This window comes from Dipodomys merriami, unplaced genomic scaffold (genome assembly GCF_024711535.1).
Source record: "Dipodomys merriami isolate MVZ:Mamm:240054 unplaced genomic scaffold, mDipMer1.0.p SCAF_24, whole genome shotgun sequence".
Lineage (NCBI taxonomy): Eukaryota > Metazoa > Chordata > Mammalia > Rodentia > Heteromyidae > Dipodomys > Dipodomys merriami.
In genome coordinates this window covers 1,089,364-1,105,965 of record NW_027203826.1, presented here as the reverse complement: position 1 = coordinate 1,105,965, position 16,602 = coordinate 1,089,364, and the positions used below count along the sequence as shown (strand labels likewise).

Genomic DNA, 16,602 nt, shown 5'->3' with positions numbered 1-16,602 from the left:
TATAATTTCAAAATAATAATATTGTTCTGGTGTCTGTCTACTTGTATTACACTGTTTTAAATCATGGTGTAGATAAGTCATAGATAATTCAAAATAATGGTTTTGTTGCCTTCACATTAATCATTTTATGAAATATTAGTAGTGTGTTTCAGAGCCACCTGTTTGAATATTTGTAATGTCACCTGTACTTTTGCTTGTATCTTCAGGTTATGACTGTACCAAATGACCCTTACACCTTTCTCTCATGTGGGGAAGATGGAACTGTTAGGTGGTTTGACACACGCATCAAAACTAGCTGTACAAAAGAAGACTGCAAAGATGTAAGAATCTAATTTTATATAAATGATACAGAAAAGTTATAGTTATAACTAAATTTGGATAGTTATTTATTTGGAGCTGATAAGATTTACTCCTAAATTTTGTTTTACTGATATTTTCAATTATAATGTTTTTGGTGTCAGTACTGGAGTTTAAACTCAAGGCCAGGGTATTCCCTTAGTTTTTTCCCCCCCTGAAAATGGTAGTTCTAGCACTTTCAGCCACACTTCTACTTCCAGATTTTTGGTGGTTAATTTGAGATAAAATTCTCACAGACTTTCCTGCCAAATCTTGATCCTCTGATGTCAGTCTATTTTGTTGTTAGGATTATAGCCATGAGCCACCAGGTCTGATTAATAGTTAATAATTATCTTCTGCTATATACATTATAATACTGGCCATAGGAAAGGTAGATTGTACTGTCTTGCCTATCAAATGCACTAACAGTAATGGCATTTCTAGTATAGTTAATGAGACAGTAACTTGTTCCATACATTGGATAAGAGTTTTTACATTTCTGAAGATGTTTATTACGTGAATATGATTATTAGGCACTCTATATTAATATATGAAATTTAGCTTATTTTAAAAATTGGTTACAATTGTGGAAATATAAGTTTCTTGAATTATTTTTGTAGCAGCATTCCCCCCCCCCCCCCCCCCCGTCTTGAGCTTGAACACAGGGTCTGGGCACTCACTGTCCTTGAGCCTCTCTATGCTCAAGGCTACCACTTGAACCATAGTGCCACTTTCAGCCTTTTCTGTTTATGTGGTAATGAGGAATTGAACCCAGGGCTTTTTATTTTTTTGATTTTTTTTAAATTTAATTTTATTTTATTTGTGAACATACTGTACAGCGGAGTTACAATTACATGGGCAGGATAATGCGTACATTTCTTACCAAGCATTGCAGCCTCCTCCTTTGTTTACCCTTCACTTGATTTTTTTTTTTATTGTGAAAATACTGAACAGAGGGGTTACAATTACATGAGCAAGATAATGAGTACAATTCTTATCAAGCATTGTAGCCTCCTCCCTTGTTTCCCCTTCCCATCCCATCCTCCCCCCTGCCTCCCCACCCAACCCTCTTCCTCCCCCACCCCCACCAAAGTTGTAAAGTTCATTTTCGACATAAGGACTTGTACGTCTCATTGTTGCAATGGGCCCACCTGTATCCCTATTTGAACGATTTGTTTTTTTTCCCCCTCCACAAATTATACCAACATCAAATACAGTGAAAGCAGGGGTTATACCATGGGGGGGGGGGACATACAAAGCAACAAAGAAATAATCTTATAAATGTGTTAGAAACAATTGCATGAAAGAAAAAAACATTTGAATACGTATCTTAGGGTTCATTTCCCTAACATCAACTTATCTGACCTTTTCTGCTTGACTCAGACATATACTTGTTATTGCAAATAAGGGAAACCATGGGACCTATGTTTCTTTGGGCCTGGCTTACTTCACTAGCCATACAACGGACAAGGGTCTCATATCTAAAATATACCTGGAACTCAAAAGATTAAATCCACCAACAACAAATCTTCAAAGAAACAACTGTCCAATAAATAAATGGGCTAAAGACTTAAAGAGAAAGTTCTCTGAAGAGGAAAGAAGGGGGCTGGGAAGGTGGCTCAGTGGTAGAGCACTTGCCTTGCATGCATGAGGCCCTGGGTTCGATTTCTCAGCATCACATAAACAAAAAGAAAAAAGCCGGAAGTGGCGCTGTGGCTCAAGTGGTAGAGCGCTAGCCTTGAGCTGAAGAGCTGAGGGACAGCACCCAGGCCCAGAGTTCAGGCCCCACGACCGGACCCCCCCCCCAAAAAAAAAGGGTGGCCAATAGACACATGAAGAAATGATCAACCTCTCTAGCCATAAAAGAAATGCAAATCAAAACAACACTGAGATACCACCTCACCCCAGTTAGAATGGCTATAATCAAGAACTCTAATAACAACAGATGCTGGAGGGGATGTGGCCAAAAGGGAACCTTACTGCATTGTTGGTGGGAGTGTAAACTTTTTCAACCCCTTAGGAAAGTAGTATGGAGGTTCCTCAAAAGACTCCACATAGAGCTCCCCTATGACCCAGCAATCCCACTTTTGGGCATTTACCCAAATGTTCACACTAAAGCTATCAGCACGACTATATTTATTGCAGCCTTATTTACCATTGCTAAGCTATAGAACCAACCCAGATGCCCCTCAATAGATGAATGGATCAAGAAAATATGGTATATATACACAATGGAATTCTGTGCCTCCATCAGAAAGAATGACATTGCCCCATTTGTTAGGAAATGGAAAGACTTGGAAAAAATTATATTAAGTGAACCCAGGGCTTTATGCATGCTAGGCAAGCACTCTACCACTAAGCCATATTCCTAAACTCTGTAGCAGCAGTTTTTATTTGTTCCTTTTTAGAATATACTTTGTATTAATCAGATCTTAATTTGTTTTTACATCTCAGTATTTCTATGTATTTTTATTCGGATTAACTTGTATACGAATACACTGTAATGTGGTAGAAATCAACGAATTTTTGAGATTTATAGAAAATTATAAAGAAAAATACTTTCTTTATAATGAGTTGCTAAGGTAGAATATATATTGAGTATATTTATTTTGGTTCTGTATAGACTCAGTTATTTGTGATCAGGGGACCGAGCATAGTGGTGTTTGCTTGTAATCCCAGCTACTTGGGAGTCAGAGTTCTATAGGTTAGAGGGCAGCCTAGGTGAAAAGTTAGTGACCCTCCCCCACCCCACCTCAATCAACAGGCTGGGAATGGTAGTATATGCCAGTAACACAAGCTACATGGAAATGAATATTGGTTAAAAGGCTCAATGTTAAGGAGGGCCCGAGGCAAAATTACAGATCCTATCAAAAAAAATAAAACAAAAGGGGTTTGGGGGCTTGTCACTTATGAAGCAAGTATAAATCCTTGAGTTCAAATTCTAGTACCACCAATAAAAGGAAAAAAATTCTGAAAGAGTTTCTGATAGAGAATTAAAAGGTAAATTTATAAAACCAAAATACCATGTTCTCTCTGATCTGCATAAGTTAGATCTAAAACATACTGGGACATGACAAATTATACAGGATTCTACATATATGCAATGAGACCAAAAGAAGATATTTTAGGAGAGAATTAAAAAGGTGCAATGCCTAAGTGCCTCTTCATATTTATATAAAATAATACACATAGTGAAATGAACTCCAAGATACGGAAACAAAAAATTTTTGTTGATTCTGTCTTCTTTACCTTATGTCTGGTGTATTCATGTGTATATCTTCAGGAGGGTAGGGAGAGGGTTCAGAATCCAAGGAAAAAGGGTGAAAAAGTATAGCAGTGGAGCTCACTGGACATTGATGAAAATGAACTATACAACTCATGGGTGGAGATGGGAGGGAGGAACTGGGAGAGTGAGGGAACAGATGACACTGTACAAAAGGAAATGTACTTGACTCAAGTAATTGTAATTCCATTGTACATCACCTCTGTAATAACAATAAAGTATTTTTAAAGCAAAAATACTAGCTGGGCAGTGGTGGCTTATACTTGTAATCTCAACTACTCAGCCAGGGAAGAAATGTCTGTGAGATTCCATCTGCAATTAACCAACTAAAAGCTGATTTGGAGGTATGGCTCAAGTGGTTCATGAGCAGCCATGAGCAAGCAGACCAAGTGAGTTCAAGGCCTTAAGTTCAAACCCAGCAAACAAACAACAAAACCAAAATACAGTTCTCAAAATGGGAAATTATTTTCTCATCACTAAAGTAAAAATATTTAAATATGTCATTTTTACTACTATAAATCCTCTTTAATTGGTAATGTCCTGATATTTTATAGGATATTTTAATTAACTGTCGACGTGCTGCCACATCTGTAGCTATTTGTCCACCAGTCCCATATTACCTTGCTGTTGGCTGTTCTGACAGCTCAGTTCGAATATATGATCGGCGCATGCTTGGCACAAGAGCTACAGGTAAAGATGATATTAAAGAATACATGAGTCTCCATTAATTTAAAGAATAAATTTTTGTGACATTTGGTAATTGAATATTTCTATAGCTTGGTATAAGAATTCATAAATGTAAAGGATATAGGTTATTCTTAAAAGATATTTCAGTGTGTTTTTAATGTTGTATTGGGATGGTGCTCTTATCAGTTTTAACACTTAATGTGTTCGTTTCCCAAGACTGCCTTAAAAATATTACCACAAAATGGATCTCTTAAGAGAACAGAAATCCTTTCTTACATTTCTAGCTGGACATCTGAAATAGGAGATTAACACAGTTAATTAAAATCAAAATTGTAAATCAGGTGTGGTAGTATAAGCATATCATCCCAGCACTGGAGAAGCAGAAGCTAGAGGATTTTATGTTTGAGGTCAGCCTGTCTACATAGTGAGTTTACAGCCAGGCTGAGTTTATAATGAAACCTTGTTTCATAAAACTGTGGGCTAAGGCACCTGTAATTTAGTATTGTGCAGTTGCCTAGCATGGGAAAGGCCCTACATCTATATCATTCACTAAGGAGAAAAAAATTGGAATTTCATTCCGTATTATATGCTATCAACTTTCCTGTTAAAAAACGATCTTAATTTGAAGGCATTAAAAATGATTTATTGTGACGATTATCGTAGGCTAGTTACATAACTTGTATTTAAACAAAATATATATGCTAGATTCCAAACAATCATGAATTTTTTTGGAAATATATTATTTTTATAATATATTTTGTTATGATCTCTGATAAGTAAAAAATAACATTTTTGTAAGTAGACTGAGATAGTTTGTATTTATATCACTTCATTGTTACATATATCATAATTTAGGTTGAGTTTTTAAACTTTAAAACATTATGCTTTCTAAAGATGTAACTTCCTGCTTTCTGATTTAGGGAATTATGCAGGTCGGGGGACTACTGGAATGGTTGCTCGCTTTATCCCTTCTCATCTTAATAACAAGTCCTGCAGAGTGACATCTCTGTGTTACAGTGAAGATGGCCAAGAGATTCTTGTTAGTTATTCTTCAGATTATATCTATCTTTTTGACCCAAAAGATGATACAGCACGAGAACTTAAGACTCCTTCATCAGAGGAGAGACAAGAAGAGGTAACTTTGCTCAAAACTCTGTTCTTTATCAGATTGAGGAATTATCCAGTGACTTCTGAGCCTGAAGGCAAAATAACTAAATTAACAAAAGCAAAAAGGGTGATGAGTATTGTTCTAATGTGTCAAATAAGACAGTTTTCCTATTTAAAATATTTTTCTTGTGGTGCTAGGCATCATCCCAAGATCTTACTCATACTAGGCAAGTGCTATACCTCTGAACTAAACCCCCCAGTTGAGAGTAGGGCTTGAAAGAAAAAGTACTGAGAACTGATTTTTTTTCCTTTTTTTGTGCTGGTCCTGGGGCTTGAACTCAGGGTCTGGGAGCTGTCTCTGAGCTTTTTTGTTCAAGACTAGCACTCTACCACTTGAGTCACAGCTCCATTTCTGGCTTTTTGGTGGTAACTGAAGAGTCTTTTGGACTTTTTTGCCTGGGTTGGCCTCGAACCTTTATCCTCTGATCTCAGCCTCCTGAGTAGCTAGTATTGCAGGCATAAGCCAGGCATCTGGCTTTAGGAGCTGATTTAAAGACAAATTTAATAGCAAAATTTAATAGCAAAAAACATTTAATAGCAAAATGTTTGTTTAACTCCATAAATGCTCAGAACAACAAGAAAGATCAATACTTTTAGCCCTTACAAAAAGGCAGTTAAAATAATAGAAAATGAGATGATAAACTTCCAACAGCCTATTTGTGCCCATGTGTTCAGCAATCCTTCTTCTGCGATGTCTCTCTTTAAGTCTTTAATAAAGCCCACTTATTGATTGGGTTGTTGAGTTTTTAAGGATTTATTATTTTTGGGGGGGTTACACTTTTAGCCAAGGGTATTACTGGTTATGGACATGGGGTCTCTAGGACTTTTCTGTGGGGGTTGACTTCGAATGCCAGTCCTTTGGATCTAGCCTTTTGAATAGCTAGGATTACAGCTATGAGTTCCCTGTACCTAGATAACTTTATTTTTTGAAACTCACTTTGTAACAGACTGGCCTCCAACCTGTGATTCTTCTGCCTCTGCATCCCGTGTGCTGAGATTATAAATGTATACCACTATGCCAAGCAAATGTATGAAATTTAATAGAATTATATATAAATACTAAATTCTATAAAATAGAACAGAATAGAGAATAGATTTTTACTGGCAACACTAGTAAAACTTGAGCAATATCTTAAAGTATAAATGAAAAATTGGGACAATTGTATATATATATACATATATATAATATATATTATATATATATTACCATGTTGTTTTTAAAATTATAGCTTGAAGTTCTTAAGACCCTTCAGCATATTGTTAGAACAAGATGGAAGAAATGGATGTAGGTAAAGAATAGAATAATTGTTAAGGCTGGGTGATTATGGACTGAAGAAATAAAAAACACAAATTGGAGTGATTAAGGCGTTAACAGAATAAATGATGCATCCTTGAGAAAAGTTAGGAGTTAAAAAGTTGTAGAGGTAAATTTACAGAATTTAGCTGAGGAAATTGGTGTCAGTTCCACAGGATGTTCTTTGTTTTCCCTGAAGTAACAAGAAATTAATATCCCAGGATAACAGGATTACAAAGTTTGAGGAAAGTGATAAAGCTTATAATACTGGGGAGAACTGGAGAGTAAATTGCCAAATAAAGGTAAACGTAATGACTTTATTGTTATATATGTAGGTAACTTACAAAGACACAACAGTTCAAAACTAAAGTTTAAGGAGGTTAAATTCTGTTGTCAGTGATTTCTAAATTTCACTCAGATGCTTTAGGTTAACAATAAGTATACCATCTATACTAATTATGGATTGTGAGCATCAGTAGTTATTTATGAAGAGTGCTCCAAAAGACTGATGAAGTATTGTATCAATGTCTCATATACTCAGCTACCATCTCGTTTATGTACTTAATAAAGGTAGTAGGGAAATGGGAATTATCTGTTAGACTTAAAAGTATACTTTCAGAGTTGAGGGCTAGAGATACAGCTAAGTGTTAGTGCTTGCCTAGTGTGTACAAGGTCTAGGTTCAATCTTCGTCAGGGAGGGGGAAAAGGTTGGAAAGTGAATACATTTTTGTTTAGACTTACATAGAATCTACCTATCCTTATCTTTAGTTACGACAGCCTCCAGTTAAGCGTTTGAGACTTCGTGGTGATTGGTCAGATACTGGCCCGAGAGCCAGGCCTGAAAGTGAACGAGAAAGAGATGGTAAGTATACATTGGTCAGATCTTTGCAGTGTATGGTATTTTAAATTAAATGGTATTTTAGCTCATTTCTAATTTCTTACTCTTATAAATATCCGTATTATCTTATACCTGTACAAATATATCTTCAAATAAATTCCTAGATGTAGAATAGCTGAGTCATTGGACAAGTTGATTTTAATTTTAATAATTATCAGATTACTTTCCAAAGTGTGAAATAATTTATATTCACACTGAAAATATAAGAGCGTCCATTGCCCAATGGAATATTGAGTGTTATCACACTGCTTAATTTTAGCTTCTACTAGACATTAGAAAAATAGTCTAGTTTAAATTTCTAGCTTGAGTGTTTTATAATAAAAAATGTCAAATGCCTTAAGTGATAAGCATAAGAAATTACTTTGGAAGCTTTAAAATAACATACTTTAAAACAGGATTAATCTAAGTGTATTTTATCAAATGAGTCTTAGTCAAAATCTTACTCTAATGTCTAAAACTTTTTATGACCAAAAGCATATATTGCTTAATATATTATTCTTGATGTTACTTGATCATTAACATTCTATTTTTATATGTAAACACAGTTATCCTTGACGTTACATATGTATACGTAAAGGAATAAATGTAAATTTCTGATTCCACAGAAAGTATAAAAGCAAATTTCATTTTTAAATTGTATGTATTTTTTAAAATGTTACAGCATCTTCATTTACTTTTACAAAACACTTTCCATACATCTCATTTAAATCTGCATATAATATAGCAAAGCATATAAGGAATACAGGCATATATTATTACCATTTTAAGGAAAGACCAGGCAAAGATACTACAGTAGTGAAGCAAGGATTGTATTTTGCTTTCTTTCTTTTTTTTTATTATAAAGGTGATGTACATAGGGGTTACACATCAGGTGTAATGAATACATTTCTTTTTTTTTTTTTGGTCGGTTGTGGGGCTTGAACTCTGGGCCTGGGCGCCGTCCCTGAGCTCTTCAGCTCAAGCCAAGCGCTCTACCACTTGAGCCACAGCACCACTTCCTGATTTTTTGCTTTCTTTGTACTCTTTTCTACTATATATAAAAATACCATCAAAGAGAATTTAGATGAAGAAAGTAAATTCATATTTCAAGTGACTATAAATGTACCAAATACAGTATTCTGAGCATTTATTTTTTGGCAGCCATCCTTTGATATAACACTTCATTTAGCAGTGAAGCTGTTTTAGTACAGACAGGTTAGATAACTTGTCTGAAGTCACAATTAGGAAGTTATGGAGCTCAGAGTGACTTTAAATTCCAAACGTTTTGTGACATTTGTTTACCTGTATCCATTTTCTATCTCTTCCTTAGTAATATAATACATGATACTTAATCATAGTAATGCCATGTAAGTAAAAGACTGTATTCCATAGAATTTAATATGACTAAATTTTTGCCAAAGATATTTGAGTGAATAAAAATATTACACTGAAACTTCCAAAAGCCATACTTGAGTTAAACTTTTCTTAATCCTCCCTCTGAAATGTGTATGCTGCAACAGCATTAACAATACTAGGATACTGAGGACCATATTAGCAAGGAATTGTTACAATTTTAATTGGACATGTACTTTCAATTTTAAAATGTCCTTGTTTGCTTAAAAAGAGGAAAGGGAGTAATAGAAGAGCCAAAATACTTCTGGCTAGTTTCAAATACTGTAACTTGCCAAATCAATTTTCGGGATAATTCATGCAAAACCCAGGGTTATTTTTTTTTACATTTTTTTATTGTAAAAATGCTGCACAGAGGGGTTACAGTTACATGAGCAAGGTAATGAGTACATTTCCTATTGAGCATTGTTGCCTCCTCCTTTGTTTTCCCCCTACCATCCCTTCCTTCCCACCTCTATAACTACCCGCTGTCCCCCCATCCCCGAAGTTGTAAAGTTCTTTTTCTTTTCTTTTTTTAAAATGATTTTTATTTTTATTTTTTTTGTCGGTTTTTCAACATAGTGTTTTGTACACGTCATTGTTACAGTGGGTCAACCTGTATCCTTATTTAAGCATTTTGTTTTTTCCCTTCCCCTCCCCGAATTAGAGAAGTGTATATACAAGATGCAGGGCACTGACATCAAATATAATGAAAACAGGGGTTGTACATACCGTGGGGGAGGAACATTTTATAGTGAAACAAAAAAAATCACATGATACATTATAAATATGTTAGAAACAATAGCAAGAAAGAAAAAAGATATTTGTGTCCCTATCTTGGGGTTCATTCTGCTTAAGGTCATTTTATATGGTCATATGTACATAGCTTTTGGCCTTTTCTGCTTGTCCTACACATGTACTAGTTATTGCAAATAAGGGAAACCATGGGACCTATGTTTCTTTGGGCCTGGCTTACTTCATTTAAAATAATTTTTTCCAAGTCTTTCCATTTCCTAACAAATGGGGCAATGTCATTCTTTCTGATGGAGACATAGAATTCCAGAGTGTGTGTGTGTGTGTGTGTGTGTGTGTGTGTGTGTGTGTGTGTGTGTGTGTGTGTGTGTGTGTGTGTGTGTGTGTGTGTGTGTGTGTGTGTGTGTGTGTGTGTGTGTGTGTGTGTGTGTGTGTGTGTGTGTGTGTACACCACATTTTCTTGATCCATTTACCTATTGAGGGGCATTAGGGTTGGTTCCATATCTTAGCTATGGTAAATAATGCTGCAATAAAGATAGTTGTGCTGGTAGCCTTAGTATGGCCTTGTTTGTGATCGTTTGGGTAAATGCCCAAAAGTGGGATTGCTGGGTCATAGGGGAGCTCTATGTGGAGTCTTTTGTCGAACCTCCATACTGCTTTCCAAAGTGTTTGAACAAGTTCACACTCCACTAACAATGCAGTAGGGTCCAACCCAGGGTTATTTTGTGTCTGTTTGGCAGTAATGCTCTTGAAAGAGTTCAGGTCTTTCTTTCAATGTGTTCAACTTAGAATTAATGAGTCCTTGCATTCATATGCCCTTCCTATCTAGGCAATCATATTGTGAAAGTACTAAATATGCACAGATAGAGTTGTGAGCCTTACTCTTGATGATCTTACTACTCCTGTGAAAAGTCAATATAAAAAATTATAAAATGTAATGAAATCTCCTAGTAGGTTTTTATATATTAATATAATTTATCTGGCATATTCATTTATTTATTTATTTATTTATTTGTCAGTCGTGGGGCTTGAACTCTGGGCCTACACACTATCCCTAAGCTCTTCAGCCTCAAGGTTGGTGCTCTACCACTTGAGCCATACCTCCACTTCTGGTTTTCTATTGGTTTATTGGAGACAAGAGTCTCACAGACTTTCTTACTCGGGATGGCTTTGAACCGAGATCCTCAGATCTTAGCCTCCTGCGTAGCTAGGATTACAGTCCTGAGCCACCTGCACCCACCTTGACATATTGATTTTTTTAATTGCTTTCTTTTCTTTCTAGTACTGGCTTCATGCATGCCATGCCATGCTCTGAACCTTTTTGTTTAGTTCTTTTTTTCATTTTGGAAGTCCTGGGATTTGAGCTTGTGGCCAAATACTTGCTGATCAGGTACCCTACTTCTTCTTTTTTTTTTTTTTTATTTTTTCTTTTGTTGGTCGTGGGACCTGAACTCTGGGCCTGGGCACTGTCCCTCAGCTCTTCAGCTCAAGGCTAGTACTCTACCACTTAAGTCACAGCGCCACTTCCAGCTTTTTTTTTTTTCCTGCTTATGTGGTACTGAGTGATCAAACCCAGGGCCTCATGCATGCGAGGCAAGCACTCTACCTCTGAGCCACCTTCCCAGGCCCAGGTGTCCTACTTCTGAGCCACACTTCCATCCCCCTTTTCACATTATTTTTTAGTTAGGGCCTTCCTTCCTGGGTGAACTCCTCTATTGAGATCCACCTATTTTAGGCTTCCTGTAGCTAGAATGATAGATACAGGCCACCATGCCATGCTTCTGTTGAAGTCATGTGGACTTTATTAGTCAAAAGGCTGATTTCATAATCCCAAGAAGCTGACAGGCATGTACAACCACACTAGTTATAGTTTGAGGACTCTCACTAACTTTCCTGCCTGAGCTGGCCTTGAACTGCAGTTAAATCTCAGCTTCCCTAATAGGATTACAGGCATCCATCAGTACCCAACTAATTATTTTAGGTTTTTGAGATAGAGTGTTATACTAACTTTGGACTAACCTCAAATATAAAATCATCCTTTCTCTGCCTCTCAAGTAGTTGGGATTATAGGCATGAACCACCACTTCTGGTTTTAAAGCTCTTTCAAGTCTAGGTTTTTGCATTAATGGGAGCTCCTGACTTACTACTAAGCTCATTCATAAGATTTATGTTGTAACAGGAGAGCAAAGTCCCAATGTGTCACTGATGCAGAGAATGTCTGACATGCTGTCAAGATGGTTTGAAGAAGCAAGTGAGGTTGCACAAAGCAATAGAGGACGAGGAAGATCTAGACCTAGAGGTAATTTTTCTTAAATTTAAGTCATTGGAAAGCTGGGAAAAACTGTCATGGAAGCCAGCTTATATTCATATTTACATCATCAAAATCATTGATATTTTTATATATCTATAGTAATCACCAGATTTTAGTATATTTTGTCCCTTCTAGTTCTATAGGCCTTTCTCTTTTACCTATCTCAAAAATAAAATAAAAAAACGTGAGTTTTAAGCCCTTTTAAAATGTACCTTGAAAATGGAAATATATAAATTTTATAAATAAGCAAGTTTTCTGTACTTGGAAAGGTTTAACAAGAATGTGCTATAGATTGATTATTTTTTACCCTCCCCCACCTTTATTTGACTGCCTATTTGGTTAATTGTACCTAACCACTAGTGGCTGTTATTGATATCCTGAAATAATAATTTGTTTTGTGTATATGTATGCATGGATGTGTTTTTTCAAAACATATCTCTTAAGTGTTGTTTTTTAACATTTAAAAATTTGGATTTGCATTAACATGTGTTTTTTAAAGGTGGAACAAATCAGTCTGATGTTTCAGCTCTTCCTACTGTACCTTCAAGTCCTGATTTGGAAGTGGGTGAAACTGCAATGGATGTAGATACTCCAGCTGAACAACTTCTTCAACCGTCTACATCCTCTGCAATGTCAGTTCAGCCTTATTCAGTACCATCTTCCATGGAAAGCCCTCATTCTACTTTGTTGTCTTCTCCAGAAAGTGAACAAAGGCAGTCTGTTGAAGCATCTGGACAGCATACACATCATCAGTCTGGTGAGGATTTTACTCAAGTAGGCTGTTCATCTGATGAAATTCTGGCAATGAAAACTTTTTAGGCTGTTTTGAATCACATCAACTTCTTGGTGGAATAAATGATCAAAATGATTTGTAACATGTGAACATACACCTTAAAGTTCAGTGAGTTTTATGTAAGTAGCAAGAATTGCATGAATTTTTTAAAATAGCAGGAATCTAATTTACATCACAGTTTTATAAAGATACGGTACCAGATGTTTTTACATAGTTTAATACACTTGATTACAGACCATCATATTTTTCTAGCCGTGTTTGGCTTTGAGTCTATATTAGAGTGGTAGTGAAAATAATAGTTCCTTATTGTTAGTCCCACTATATTATTTTACCTCAAGATAATTAATCTTTTTATATATTCTGGATAGTGAATTTGATGTGGCCTCTTATCAACAACAAAATATATTTTACCAAAATAGTTATTTCTCCACTATATACTTGAAAAAGAATATTTCTACCAAATTTTCATCTTTCTAGTACTAAATGTTAGTATCCAAAAATAACTCAAATTCTTTGAAAAATAAAAAATAACTCAAATTCTTTGAAAATACTATTTTTCTCTCATGTTCAACCTTTTTCCCTCCCAACTATGCAATATACTAATCTTTATGTCTATAGTGTACTTGGCATTTTAAACTACATTTATATATGTTTGTTTATGTTTATGCATACTTTATCCACATAAATACAACTTTTAAAATTATTTTTTTTTCCAGTCCTGGGACTTGAACCTTCAGGGCCTCGGCACTGTCTGAGCTTCTTTTACTCAGAGCTATAACTACCACTTGAGCCATAGTGCCACTTCCCGCTTTTTCTGTTTATGTGGTACTGAGGAATTGTAGCCAGGGCTTCATGCATGCTAGACAAGCACTCTATCACTAAAGCACATTCCCAGCCCCCACATAAATATAATTAACAATAAAATGCTGATTTTTAAAGATTCTCCTAAGGAAGCATTTTAGATAGAACTAAAAGTATTATCAAGAAATATAGCTAAAGATACAGCTGTCAGACCTCTAAAGCAAATGCCTATTAAAAAAAAACCCTAACAGCTTAGCTGCTAAAACTGTCTCTTTATTCTGCTTTCTCTGGAAACTTATGCCAAATTGCCAAATATGGGGTGTTTTAAATTAAGCATTACTTTAGCACTATATCTCATTTTTGGCAATTGATCTTAGTTTCTATATGAATAGAAGCCAGAGTGAATTTTGTAACTGTTAACATTATACATTTTTCCATGATAATAAGCTAAAGCTGAGCTGCAAAAACAAGTTTCCTGTATTCATTATTGACAAAGCACAGATGTATACAATTTAAGGGGGAAAATTATTCTGAAAGGTTTGAGAAGTAGAAGCATAAGGAATTAAAAAGGTTACTTTGCAGAGCAAATAAAATTGGTAGAGACAGAAAATTTTGAAGGGATAATATCTGAAGAAATATTCTTAAAGATTTTAACCAGTTTCAACCTCTGTTACCTGGGCTTGGCCTTTCCCCCTTTGTCAGCTTGTACTTTATCCCTTGAGACACACCTTCAGCCTGGCTTATATGTATGTGTTTCTATGTGTGTTCCTAGAGCTTGAACTCAGGACATGGGTGCTCTCCCTGAGCTTTTGTGCTCAATGTTAGAGCTCTGCTACTTGAATTACAGCTCTACTTCCAGCTTTTTTTTTGGTAGTTTATTAGGGATGAGAGTCGTGGGGACTTTTCTCCAGTCTGGCTTTGACATCCTCAGATCTCAGCCTCTTGAGTACCTATAAGCCAATGGTACCCAGCCCAGCCTAGCATTTTCAGAGCTGGATTTTCCTGCCTTTATTGGCAACATTGTTTTTTTTATTTTTTTAATTTCATTTTTATTTTTATTTTTTAGGTGAAAGGAAAGCCATGAAAGGAAAGTATCCTCTGTAAAGAGAGGTGCTGCCTCAAAGAGGAGTTCCCTGGCAACCTTCTGAATAGCTAGGATTTTAAGCATGAGCCTTTTACAACTCCTCTGTTTTTTGTTGTGTTTTTGTTTTTGAGACAGTGCTTCATAGCCCAGGCTGGATTCACATTCATGATCCTCCTGCTGCTTCAGTCTCTAAAGAACAGGTATTACAGATGTTCACTATCACACCCAGCTTAGTTGTGTTTTTTTCTTAAATACAGTTGAGTTGATTCTTTTGGAATTTCATTTTCTTTTTCTTTTTTTTGTTGGTTGTGGGACTTAAACTCTGGGCCTGGGTACTGTCCCTCAGCTCTTCAGCTCAAGGTGAGCGATCTACCGTTTGAACCACAGTGCCACTTCTGGTTTTCTGGTAGTTAATTGCAGATAAGCGTCTCATGGACTTTCCTACCAGGTTGGCTTTGAACTGCAATCCTTAGATGTCAGCCTCTTGAGTAGCCACGATTACAGGTGTGAGCCACCAGCACTCGGCTCTTTTTACTTTTACCATGGATATTTCATACATTTTCATGCCACATTTCAAATTGCTGTATCTCCAGTCTTTAGTGTATTAGATATTACAGTATTTTTTATGATGAACATATTATCATTTCAAAAAAAGTAAACATGTTTTTAACTGGAAGATTACTGAGAGAATTTTGCTTGACTAAACTGAATAATCAGTTTTTGTGTTTCAAAGATAGTATCACTGTTAATGAAGAAGATTTGAGGACATATATTTAAAGGTTATGTTCTGTAATTGTTCGGACAGTAGCCCTTTCAGGAGTCCAACTTTTCAACAGTAAGGACTTGTGTGTTTTGTTCTCTTTTGTTTTGTCTTTTTCCCAATCCTTTTGCACTTAACATAGCCTAAGTCCCAATGGTTTGATTAATACTGAGAATTGTCTTTTGGATGAGTGTAGTAGGTAACTGTCAACTATGATTTCTATTAATATATTTCTACTTATGTGTTCTATAAACATAGAGAAAATGAAAACATTTGTTTCTGTCTTGCTATGAATACCTCTTTATGTAAATGTTCATGATTTTTCTTCATATCCCTTTCATTTTCTTTGTCATTTTAATTAGTGAAGGAAAGGGGCAATGAGGATGTGAAAGCCACCTGGCAAAACTCTACCTGTGGTTGAACTTGGCTGCTTCCCTCAGTCTACAACTGAATCACCGAGTAATAGTGAAGAAAATAATGACCCCAGATTTCAGTGGGTTGCTCAGCAGTATTAAAGTAGCCTGCCTTTCAATTCATTTTGCTGCCCCAGCAACATGTCATTTTACCCCTTATGTTTTTCAAACTTTTTTTTGGTGTGTGATACTGGGGTTTCAAGGCCTTCTTCTTGCTAGAGGGCACTCTTCTACTTGAACCCCCCAGCCCTTTTTATTTTCATCATTTCCAGCGGGTTGGCAGACTAGGATCCTTGAATTCACATTTCTTTCTCATTACTGTGAAGACAGATGTATACCACCACAACTAGCTTATTTTCAAGATGAAATCTTGCAACTTTCTTTTTATTTATGTTTTTTATTGTGAAAATAGTGTACAGAGGAGTTACAGTTATACAAGGTAATGAGTACATTTCGTTTTGAGCATTGTTACCTCCTCCTTTGTTTTTCCCCTACCATTCCTACCTTCCCCACTTCCCCAGTTCCTCCCTCCCCCTGCAAAGTTCGTTTTCAACATAGTGTCTTGTACAACTCATTGTTAAAGTGGATAAACCTATATCCTTATTTCAGCATTTTGTTATTTCCCTTCCCCTCTCCAAATTAGAAAAATGTATA

The 16,602-nt window shown here is 35.9% G+C and overlaps 1 protein-coding gene across 7 annotated transcripts in view; it reads left to right on the top strand.

The window, feature by feature from the left end:
* The window catches only part of Dcaf6 (DDB1 and CUL4 associated factor 6), a 116,878-nt gene that overhangs the window by 36,297 nt on the left and 63,979 nt on the right, over nt 1–16,602 (top strand). For 6 of the 7 annotated variants that reach the window (XM_070034140.1, XM_070034145.1, XM_070034143.1 and 3 more), the window contains exons 5-10: nt 207–320; nt 4,174–4,309; nt 5,227–5,441; nt 7,536–7,629; nt 11,966–12,085; nt 12,597–12,854. In XM_070034140.1, coding sequence (XP_069890241.1) covers nt 207–320; nt 4,174–4,309; nt 5,227–5,441; nt 7,536–7,629; nt 11,966–12,085; nt 12,597–12,854 — 937 coding nt within the window. The remainder of the gene's footprint in view (nt 1–206; nt 321–4,173; nt 4,310–5,226; nt 5,442–7,535; nt 7,630–11,965; nt 12,086–12,596; nt 12,855–16,602) is intronic. The other variant, XM_070034141.1, reaches the window with a different exon arrangement.